This window comes from Scomber scombrus, chromosome 16, assembly GCF_963691925.1.
Source record: "Scomber scombrus chromosome 16, fScoSco1.1, whole genome shotgun sequence".
Classification (NCBI taxonomy): Eukaryota; Metazoa; Chordata; class Actinopteri; order Scombriformes; family Scombridae; genus Scomber; species Scomber scombrus.
Window position 1 is genome coordinate 11,540,427 of NC_084985.1, and position 11,604 is coordinate 11,552,030.

Below are 11,604 nucleotides of genomic sequence, written 5' to 3' on the forward strand. Positions count from 1 at the left end.
AAACTACAGATGAATAGAGATAATTAAAAAGTTCATAAAATGTGGTAAAATGTAAAATAACCTTTTCGTGTAGTACTGGAATAACAGATTAGCACAGTAACAAGTTTAACAGTGTATTTTATGTTTTTTTAAATTATTTTGTGTTAATGAGTTATGCTAAATGCTGCACTTGTTCACTTGAAGGTGTTTTTATATTTGTTTCATGGTGAAGCTTATGCAACGTAATGTCGTTCTGCACTGTATCCTTGCTGAAATTGTGTTGAATGACAATAAAATAAATCTTGAATCTTATGTTAACCTGACAATTTAGCCATTATTCTGTAAATAAACAATAGAAAACATTATCAACTCGAAGTCCATGTACTACCTGTTTACTCAGTTATAATGAAATCAGATTGTATAATTCATTTTTTCGAGCACATAATGATAAAGTAATACTTTTTTTAACCTTTTTTTTCCTTCTTTTTAATAAAGTTTAAAATAGTTGATTATCGCTGTGCATATTTTGAGGTTCGGTGTGTTTATTAGCTTGTAAAGAAAATAAAAGCGATTTAAAATGTCCTAATGCATCCACAAGTAAACCACATTGAACAGGGTGGAGTCTCGACCTCACCAATATGGCCGCCGCACCGTGTTAAAGTCGTCACATCCGGCTCTTGCTCAAAGGAACAACCAATATCTACCCGTCGCTTCCGGTAATGCCTCCTTTTCGGCAGCGGCTATTTCCTCGCCAACATGCCAGTGAGTATCCGCAGGCCTTTACAAAATGTCATTTTGACCATTTAACGGAGCGTTGTGGGGACGCCACACGACTCAATGTTTTCGTAATAAGTTAACGATGCTGTTGGGGCCAGTTCTGGTCGCTTTGGTTGAGTTTTGATCCCAGTTTGACTCGAATAAATCTGCACATTTGAGCGCGTTGCGAGCGCATTGTGACACAAGATGGCTGCGCACACACCGCAAACATGGAGCCAGTTGAGCAGAGGATATGAGCATTAACGCCAGATTACACACACGTGGCTATTAATTTACGCTATTTGGATTGAAAACTATATTATTTTTCTGGTTTATAATCAATTGTTTGAGGAATCTGCAAGTTTGAATAAAATACGTAACGTTAGTCTGCGTTACCCAATCCACGATATGTAGGCCAGCAGCCTTAGAGGCGTCTCATCAGGACAAAACGACCATACTTATACTTAAATATAATAGTTTAAAAACAAGTAATACATTAAAAAGACGATAACATAGCGGTTTATCTTTTTTTGTGTGTAGTCGTGTTTTTAAGTGATAAGTCAACATTTCTCATTAGGTTAAAGTAACGTTTCCTTTTGTTAATTACTGTTTTTTATTCATTTCTGCAGCTCGCAAAAGACTTGTTGCACCCATCCCCTGAGGAGGAAAAGAGGAGGCACAAGAAGAAGCGTCTAGTTCAGAGTCCTAACTCTTACTTTATGGATGTGAAATGTCCAGGTATGTAACTTAAAAACTGAAAGCAAAATGGAAGTCTACTTAAGTTTTTACAATGGGAGAAGTTGGCTGTGGGGGTAAATTTCTCCTTATTGTTTAATTTACAGGATGCTACAAGATCACGACAGTGTTCAGCCATGCTCAGACAGTCGTTCTGTGTGTGGGCTGTTCAACAGTCCTGTGTCAGCCCACTGGCGGCAAAGCACGTCTCACAGAGGGTCAGTATCACCTGCACTATCAAACAATATTATCAGTTGAAACATCTGGTGCCACAACAGGGATCTTGTGTTATTTTGCAGCCCGGTGTGCTGTTTGAGTACTTGAATGAGGCGTTAAGTTCATTTTTTTCCCCTTCAGTTAATGAAATGTGAAATGTCTTGTAGGGACCTGATAAGCATTTACACCCTCTGGTCTGTTTTATTCAATTATTTACACCAACTTCTGTCATGGGACTGTTTTCAAGCAGCAGCAGCAGAAGGCAACATTTTCAAGCTCTTCTGAAACTTTCAGAACCAGTTCAGATCACTTTTTAAAATAAACAAAGCACTGACAGGATTTGGTCATTATTTCTTTGCACCAGACTGGACTGATTAAGGCTTTTCTTACTTGGTGTTTAGTCTCTTTTCACCACAAGCTCTTCAGAATTGGTGTAAACTAAATGCGGTCCAGGGCGTAAATCCTAAATTAGCCTCTTTTCTTTTGGCTTACCTGTTTAGGACTGAAAGTGAAATCTGTTACTGTTATTTAATTTATTCAGCTGCCAGGTGACCAAGTGAAAACTACATTTCTCACATTGGGTGTCACATTAAATATAAAATACAATATTAGAAGAACAAGAAGACAGACTTTTAATTCTTAATTTCTTGAATGATGATCAGTCAATCCTGTTAAGATCCATGTTGCTTTTATTGAGATCAATCTAACAAATACTTGGTACTTAGCTCAAAAAGTTATAGTCTCATTTACCAGCTACTGTGACAGACAACACATTCATTTATCAGAACAGTTTCACGGGTTTGTGGCATTGAGCTGGCGTTTCAAACCCTGAACAGATTATTTGTATAATTTGTGTTCATGTGAAGTGTTCAGAAATTTTTGACCGCACTGCTAAGTGACTGGACTTCCTCTATCGTGGTCTTCCAATCTCATTCCAGTGCCAGAGCAACCTCAGTTTGCAGAAGGGTTGAGCTAGACCACTGGCTCCCCCCTTTCGAAGGCTGAGAACAAACATATTTCATGTAGCTGTTGGTTGCGTAGTTCATGTTGTAGTTTAAAAAAAAATCTTTATAATGAAATTGTTCTGGTCAGTTTTGCTGTTAAAGCTGCCTGGTGTCACCTTTCTGTATGTAAAATAGATGTATAGTATGTTGGTGTAATCAGTCACATGCTGGAACACGATGACCCTTGTATCAGCGCTGTGTAGGACAATGGCGCGTGTGCACCGCCCGCACTATTTCTGTACTGTAAGGCATCTGTTTTGTCAGTGGTTGTCTGACTGTCATTGTTTCCTACGGCAGGGTGCTCATTCAGGAGGAAGCAGCACTAGCTGTTCTCCGCCGGAGCTGAAAGGGAGAGGAGGGGATGGACCGGTTGATATCAGCACCTTTGAGCCAGCGGTCTGATCTATAATGAGACCTGAAGATAAACTGGACAGCGGATGGGAATCTCCACTGTCAATGTTGACAGATCAGTTGTTGCTGTAACTCCACCCTCCAACCCTGTCTCTCTTAATAAAATATTGTTTTGGCTAAATGAATGGTTTTTGTGCTTACTTTGGGAAATAATGTTCTGTGCTCATCAGGATCGGTCAAACATTTAATAAAACAGCAATCCTTATTAAAAATGATCTTCACAATGGTGCAATATTACACCTTAACACTCCTGTTCCTGGGACAATTTTAAACAGGACAAGAAGCGTTAACTCAATAAGTTATAATTACATTTAAATGAGGCCTGTTGATCATTTTCAAAAATATGTGTAAAACCTGTGGTAAATTGGCTAAGAAGGTCTAATGTAGATGTGGGTGATAATTTATACCGTATGCTTAAACCGTTAAACCAGACTCAATTTTGACCTGGGATGACAAAAGTTGTACGGTCAACAGGAGGGTTAATAATACAAATTTTATTCACATTTCACCAGTTTTATACTACATGAGTAAAAAGTGCAGCATTGACTATACAGATGAAGCTACTCACTGACGGGGGGAGTGATTGAGTCCTCAAACTTTTCGGGTTCTGTTGTTTTCTTTGATTGAGTGAGACACAAAGTCAACTTGATTCCCCATAATTGATTAATTGGTCTATAAATCATAATGAGTGAATTTACATCCAGTAGCTCAAGGTGGTGTCATCAATGTTTTATAAGATCAACAGTGGAAAAACAAAACAAAGTAAAATGTACTAATAAGAGAAGCAGCAAATTCTCACATTTGAGAACCTGGAATCATCAATACAATCTCTTAAAACTGTTAATTATTGAAGTAGTTGGTGATTAATGTTCTTTTGATTTACTAATTAACTCACTGTAGCTCTAGTATTGATTTATGTTCAGTTAGTGGCAAGCTTAGTCTATTCACATCTGTCCAGAAAAAAATTCTACAGTTTGATGGTATTTCTGCTACCTATTTTTAATACAAATCTACACTCTTCATTTCTATTAACACTTATTTGTCTACCTCTTTAAGAAAACACATCCCCAAAAAGAGTTTCACTGCATAAAAAGCAGCAAACTCCTCAGAGAGCATCTAGCAAAGCATTCAGTTCTTCTCCATCACCTGTGCCCCGGCGTCTTTCTACCTGTCTGCGCTCACACTGGCAGTCTCTGTGTTCCCCTCCCGCTCCCTGAGAAGGTGGCGGATGGAGGAGTTCTGCGTTGACAGGGTGCTGGACAGTAGCGGCATCAGACTCCTGAAACCCTCCCTCAACTCCTGCACATGCTTCTCCAGGCTGCGGATGTGCGAGTCCAGCTCCCCCCTGCAGCCCTGCACCTCCGACAGGACGTCATACATCAGACTCTGCATCTGTGTTGGGGTTAATGTCCCAGGTGGTGCATTGTGGTTCCGCGTATTGGAGAGAAAAAAAGAGGCAGAAAGTGAATATTAGATGATGCTTTGTTGAGACGTTTACAGGATGGATGTGAAATGATGCGTACACTTGCCTCTCTCACCTTGCAGAGATCTACCAGTGTGTTGGCCTGGTCTGCCAGGACCCTCTTCTCCATCTTCACCCGCCGCAGCCTGGAGACAAAATTACTTACACAGGAGGTGGCACAGGAAGTGTTTTATAATACAATCACGACTTATAAAATATGAAAAGGGATGAGAGGAGAAATGTTAAAGGTCAGTTGACCCATATCATGGCCAAATGTACCATATGGTACTGCTAAAGGCCCCCTCCGTATTATATTATTGTAACAACCACTGATGTAGCTGGTTGTGGTGAAGCTGATTTGAACTAATTTATACACTGTTAGGTAGTTTAGTCAATAATAATGCTTCATATTTTATAAGTTGATCATACATTTTCTATTTAGAAATGTAATTTGTAAAGTACCCGGTAACTGTTAGTAAGTATAGTGGAGGAAAATGTCCACTATTTCCCTCTGAATTATAGTTTTATTAAAGTATAGGACAGCAAGAAATGGGAACACTGAAGTCAAGTATTTAAAATGTGTACTTAAGTACTGTAAATATACTCAGTTACCACTGGTAGAAAGTAGCTCCAATTAAAAGTGTTCTAAGTAATGTCTGTGAAAGATCCAGACGTACTAAGACACTGTTTAGGGTTAAAAAACGGAAACGTTAATGTGTTTTTTCAGTGATTCGGGTAAACTAACCCTAACCCTAACCCTTTTTCAGTGACTGGTCATTAAATCTTAACTAAGCCTATTGCCTCACGATACATTTATGCACCTAATTTAGTCATTTCCTTCAGATTACTGCCAAGATAGGAGGAACATATTTTTTTCAGTAGTATTGGTGTAGTATTTTTTTTTAAATAGAAAAATACTATTTTAGGTGTTGAACAATAACAAATAGTTAAACTTTTTTTTTTATATTGAACAGTATGAACATGAAGTGAAAACAGTGAGAAACTGTTGTTCTTGCACTGTGACTTGTGCAGAAACAGGTTTAAATGAGGGTAAGTGTCTTACTGGTGGATGGCCAGCAGCAGCTTCCGCTGGTGCATGCGGACTCTAGAGCTGTCCTTTTCTCTCAACAGCTTAGTGTGTTTGTAGATGAGCCAAGTCTCTCTCAGCACATTTGCTGCTGCAATTTTTAACTGGTGACAAAAATGTAGAAAAATCACTCAGGAGAGGTATTTTATGTTCATGGACATAACCTGAAAGCCCTGTTATTTACTGCACATGCTGAATAGCACCAACATAAATTCACCTTTTTCCTTATACTCAGCTTTCAAGCCTGGTTCTTTCCGGTTCTTACATTTTCTAAAAATAAGTGTTGATATCGTCAAAGAACAAAGACCTGCTGCTGGAAAATTATGGAAACAAGCTGCTGTATGACGTTGTTTTGCCACAAGGTAAAATGAACTCCTTACACACACAGATTCACATTTTTTTGAGAGAAGTGAGTTGATGTGTGGTATCTGATGGCTGTTATTGGTCTACAGTATCACAATTCTCAATGACTGGTTGATAATACGTCATATTATCATTAATTTATCAACATAAACAGATTGGAAATGTGTATTTACTGTCTTGGAGATGTGGGAGTCCATCATGAAATTGTGAACATGTTTCTCTGCTCTGGTCAGCTCCAGCTTCCTGGCAACCACGGCGACCACCAGGACTGTGCAGCCTGCTCCCTGTGAGAGATTTGTATTCAGGATCTGAACTAATCTGATGTAAGTTTAAAAAAAAAAAATCTGAGATCCCTACAGAGGAAACTTTCATCCTTGTTTATGTTATCAGTGCAGTATGTGCTTTTTTTACCATTATCCCAGTGAGGAGGCAGATGCTCCGACCGCAGTAGGTGTGAGGGACCACGTCTCCGTAACCGATGGACAAGAAGGTGACGGAGACCATCCACAGGGCCTCCATATAGTTACTACTCAGGTCTCTGTAGTTGTGATGTCTGCAGGATAAAAATGAACTAAAGTAAACCTGACTATTCTGATATTTTTTCTTTGACATTGATGTCATGTTGATATCTTGACATGACAGTAGACATGACTCCTAAGGACTTTGTTTCATTATAATATTTTCAGTTAGCTCATATTTGGTTCCTTCTAGTCCTAAATGCTGCTTTACTGAATGTATTCGACTGTTGTAGCTGAATCTACTTTCATATTACTGATTATTTTTTTATCCTTTTCAACATCAAGTCAAGCTTATTGTGATGTATATGAATATATATCAGTAGGGAGGCTGGGGGCAGTTGTAACACTTTTTACATTTTCCTTCTTAACTCACAGAATACACTTGACATGTTTTGATATTATAGACCTGTATATGTGCACTAACTAATAATATAAAAGTATCATATTTTCACTAATAAGGACATGTCATATTATGGTTCAAATTATTTTAAATATCAGGCAATGTATGCATTCACAGCAAAAGTCTATTTAAATTTTTGCAGAAGACTAGGCTATTTCAGTGGTCAAATACATTAATGAGTTGATGTGTCAAGAACAGAGAATTACATATACAGTACATTAGAGCAAACGCTGGTTTTGTACTCCATAAGTACAAATATTAAACTTCTGTATCTGCCAATATTTGGAAGATTTTTAACTACACACTTTACAATAGATTCATCTGTAGTCTGACTTTGCATCGCATACCTCTCACAAACATGTAAACCCCACGCTGCCACAATCCACAGAGAGACGCTGAAAATCATCAGCACAGTGCCGGGGTAGGTGGTCATTAGTGTTTTCCCCACAAATCGGGTGTTGAAGTGTATCTGAAGATCACAAAAAAAACCTGATGCATTACGTCATCATTTTGACAGTAGGAGCGTACTTGGTGAGACTATTTAGGATAGCACCTGTCAGATTATGGTTATATAATACAGAGGAGATGAGGGATAAGAAAAATTGTTCTCATCTGGCTTGATACATGGATAGCGGGTTTGGCATTGCGGCGGGGAGACAAAGGTCATTTTCATCACTCTTAAATAGCATCAATAAGGGAAGGGATTAGCCAGGTGGATATTATCAACTGTGGGAAAGAGAGCAGACAGACAAAGGAGAGCTAGTGAGGGACATAATCAGCATGTGAAACCACTGGGATTCATGGGAGGGAAACTGTGATAGTCACACCTCAAGTGTCACACGTCTACAGACCTCTCGGCCCACCTAGACATAAGACATAAACACATGTGCATGAAATGTTCATAATAGAAGCCCAGAAGTCCAAATCATATTGCCAAATAAACTATCTATCCCATTTATCCCATGAATCACATCCCATAAGCAGGTCAGAAAACTTTAATTTTCTCTCTAATTAAAAGTGTTATGATCTTATCACGGTACTATCCAAGGCCAAAAACCGAAGTCAAGGCCAAAGCCAGATTCTGAAGGCAGACCAACAGGTGGTCCCCCACCTTGTTGAGCGCCCCGATGCTGCGGGAGGCGGTGTCAGTGAAGAGGCGGCTGTGCAGCATCATGGCCCGGCCCAGCAGGTAGAGCCTCAGGAACATGGGCAGAGCCAGGATGATCTCCAGCTCCGTCTCTGACAGCGACGGACGAGTCACGGTCTGCTGGAAGTACGACTGCAGACCCACCGGGTACGGATGGATGGCCACTACTGTCAGTTCCAACGCTATCAGAGCCAGACGCTCAGTTGTCATGGCAATCCGCCAATCTTCTGCCCCGATGTCGTTAACGTAGAGCTACCAGAGAGATAAGAAAAAATGCATTCTGATGAAACTGAGAAGCTGACCTCAAGGTCCAAGATAAATCTGTTAGATTACTAAAGATTACTAAAGGGATGAGAAAGAAAAAAACATATTTCTGTTTCACACAATCATGTTATTTTCCTGACTTTCCTATACGTTTTGCTTTTTTCTTGTAAATACCAGACACTGCCACCTTTCAGGATTGTATAAATCCCTCAAATTAAACAAGCTGAGAGGAATAAGCAAAAAGTATTGGAGTCACTGATAGAGAAACTTCAGTTCCTTTATATGTAAATCTGCTCTTTAAAAAGAAAAAAACACATTTTCAGTTCCTCGTGTAGTGACTGGCCAAACATCGAGGACATTTGAACCAAGCCATGCATGCCAAAAATAAACAAATTAAAAAAAAAACTTTTCCAGACACTTGTATGAATTTGAATCACTGGAGGAGAACTTGGGGCAAAAATAACCCAGGTTATGTAATTATGGAGAGACGAGTTACCTGCACCTCACAGTAGTGGTATGCTATGATGAGGCCAACCACAATGACTGTTGACAAACTGATGACAGCCTTGAGAGCGAGAGAGTAGATGGAGCTCTGTGGGTGACAGTAACACACACACACACACACACACACACACACACACACACACACACACACACACACACACACACACACACACACACACACACACACACACACACACACACGATATCATTGTCAGCTGATGGATATTGTTTGTCATTACGAAGCTCAATCTATGAAATGGCTACAGTGATCCTGTGTAATCTTATAATCTTACATACATTTAGATAATCCAGCTTGATATAATAAAATAATTTTATGGGCATATTGTGCGTTTTCCTGTAGTTGCTGGTAGATCAATCAAACAGTTATGATCATGATTGTGGAAAAAAAAGGTAAATTTAAAATGTACACAGAAGAAGCACAGTACAATATGTGAATACAATGAAAGGACATTACAAATGCACTGACAACAGTGCTTTCTGTTATTTCTAGATAACAAGATATGAAAAAGCTGAGGCTTTGAAGAAGAATAGTGATGGGTTCTTTTCTCAAGATAATAACTGCAGTCGTGCAGCATGATTTTTTTTCTTTAAAAACCTTATTGGACTCCGCTTCTTTCAAAAGTTTTTATCAAGGCCACAGACAAGTTTTCTTTTGATGCTCTGACCTTGCTGTAGACGCTCCAGGAGAGCTCCGTCTCCATCACCATCAACACAACGCCAAATAACCCCACGGCCAGAGCGCAGTCGTTCAGCTGCTGCCTTTTCAGAAACAGAGCCCTCCTGTGGACCAGCCGCCAACCGATGTTGTGGGTCTTCCAGTATGGGTCGTCCTTGGTGTCCACCTTATGTTTTGGGCTTGGCTGCGGACTGGGATTGGTGCTCTGACAGGGACACTCAGCTCCTGGCAGCAGTCCTCTGGCCTCAGATGCCGAGGGGTCCTGACAGTACTGAGAAGACTCATTGTGAGACTGGAGGTCATCGTCTTTGCTGGTGATGATGATCTCTGGGAGGCTCTGGCAGTCGTGCATCTCCAAGGAAACATTACCTGACTTCCGGCGCCCTCTGCTCTCTGCATCCTTGACATCTAAGTGCGACCTGCAAGGGCTTTTAAAGGGTGACCCGCAGGGAGAAACGGGGATGTCACTGAAAGAGGTGACCTTCTCCTGGAGTCTGTGAGATCCTGCATTTTTGGCTTTGCACTGATGATTTCGATCCTTGTGTCCTGGATTTTGTCTACCCCCTCCTGATCTTTTGTCACTTTTCTTCTCTTTGCCTTTGGCTTTGTCCGCCCTCCTGTTGGAGCGAGGTGAAGGCGTGACATAAAGCTGGCCGTTGTATAAAGGTGTGGTGGCCATGGCCTGGGTTCTGTCCAGCCAAACAGTGTGATCTGCTGTTTGGACGGTGTGGTGTATCCCACACTGCGGGGTGCAGGCCTGAGGTGGAGGAGCCATCCTCTGTGGGAGGAGGGGGCGCTGGTCCTCCACCTCGTCTCCATCCACCACTGACGAGTTCATAGAGGCCGAGTGCTCCATGATGAGAGAGCTTTTCACCAATTCACCAAATCTTTTTGAGAAGTTTGAGCAAAGATGGAGAGAGAGAGAAAGAGAGAGAGAGAGCGAGAGAGAGAGAGAGAGAGAGAGAGAGAGAGAGAGAGAGAGAGAGAGAGAGAGAGAGAGAGAGAGAGAGAGAGAGAGGGGGGCAGAAATAGATAACAATATTAGACACTGAAGTAGTTTAATCAAATGAGAACAGCAAAACTGTGGATAGGGTTCAATCATTAGTAGCTTAGTCAACAGAGAAGAATATATTATACTTATAGTATGAAAAAAGGTTCATAGCAGTATTCTTAATTGTATTCTTCTGTATTAATCTGTCAATTTTAAATGATTTTATTTTGGATTTGCAAAATCTCTTAACAAATGTTTACAATCACAAATGTTTTCATATGAAATAAAATATTTGGTAACCACCTTTACTGATGTGTAACCTAAACATGTTTTAGGTTAAATCTTTTCTCTCCATTTACACAAAGTTAATTTCTATTCTTACCTTTTGAGTCAGGTTTTCCCGGTCTACAAGAAATCTGCCACGAGAAGAAAAGAGGCCTTAACTCTTATGTACACGATGTTTTATCTGATATCTTTCCTGAAGTATTCTAGTATACAATCGTCTTCTTAACGTCACATCTGCCTGAATCGCAAAGAAATCCTTGAGATAAAACCCTGCCGCAACTCCAAAGACTCAAGCACTTTCAATCAGAGGGTTGTCCAAAAATTAAGGTCAAACACAGTAAAAACGAATCCAGCCGCAAAACTGTCCACCGGTGTGATCAGATCATAATATTCCAAACGGCTTTGTTCTGTCTGTAAGAACTTTCATGCAATCCATTAGCAGCTTCAGCATTATGGAGCCCCTCCCATGGATACAAGCAGAGGTTATGAACTTCTCCTGCATATGACGACATGTGAGGTAAATACCCATGTAGATCCATTACATTTTCAAGCATTTATACCCTTGTTTGGCCCCATTTCCTGCTTTACCATTGTCCACAATCTGGGTATCTTCCTTAAAGCTGTGTGGGGCTTAATGACTGCAAAGACTCTAAGTTGCAGATGTTGCATGGAGCAAAGGCAAAGAATGAGTCATCTGTTAGAGGTTTTCTAGTCCGGATTGTCAGATTTCCTCCTCCCTGTGGGTGCCCTAGTGTAAAAAGTCTGATCCTCATAGTCTGAAAAGA

The 11,604-nt window shown here is 40.2% G+C and overlaps 2 protein-coding genes and 1 non-coding gene across 3 annotated transcripts; 2 read left to right on the top strand and 1 right to left on the bottom strand.

The window, feature by feature from the left end:
* Positions 1–699: 699 nt before the first annotated feature.
* rps27.1 (ribosomal protein S27, isoform 1) lies at positions 700–3,222 on the top strand (the record flags this gene model as incomplete). The annotated part of the gene is made up of 4 exons (XM_062436202.1): positions 700–741; positions 1,365–1,473; positions 1,578–1,688; positions 2,988–3,222. Coding segments are annotated over 4 exons (291 nt in total), but the record flags the coding sequence as incomplete, so codon positions are not given.
* LOC133997104 (small nucleolar RNA SNORA35) lies at positions 2,570–2,699 on the top strand. The gene has a single exon (XR_009927257.1). It is a non-coding gene; the product is annotated as a small nucleolar RNA SNORA35 (small nucleolar RNA).
* A 1,043-nt stretch (positions 3,223–4,265) lies between the features above and the next one.
* Positions 4,266–10,399, bottom strand: LOC133996176 (small conductance calcium-activated potassium channel protein 1-like). The gene is made up of 9 exons (XM_062435752.1): positions 9,533–10,399; positions 8,839–8,934; positions 8,043–8,330; positions 7,279–7,400; positions 6,425–6,566; positions 6,187–6,297; positions 5,627–5,754; positions 4,640–4,709; positions 4,266–4,493 (listed from the first exon to the last, which is right to left on the bottom strand). The coding sequence occupies exons 1-9, from the start codon at positions 10,397–10,399 to the stop codon at positions 4,266–4,268; spliced, it is 2,052 nt and encodes a 683-aa protein (XP_062291736.1).
* Between the last annotated feature and the right edge of the window lie 1,205 nt (positions 10,400–11,604).

Bases quoted from the DNA above. Each gene is read 5' to 3' on its own strand.
- LOC133996176 (XM_062435752.1), bottom strand. From the start codon at position 10,399: ATGGAGCACTCGGCCTCTATGAACTCGTCAGTGGTGGATGGAGACGAG. The intron at 8,935-9,532 runs GTCAGAGCATCA...TGTCACCCACAG, and splicing joins CCTGGAGCGTCTACAGCAAG to AGCTCCATCTACTCTCTCGC. The intron at 8,331-8,838 runs GTAACTCGTCTC...TCTCTCTGGTAG, and splicing joins ACCACTACTGTGAGGTGCAG to CTCTACGTTAACGACATCGG.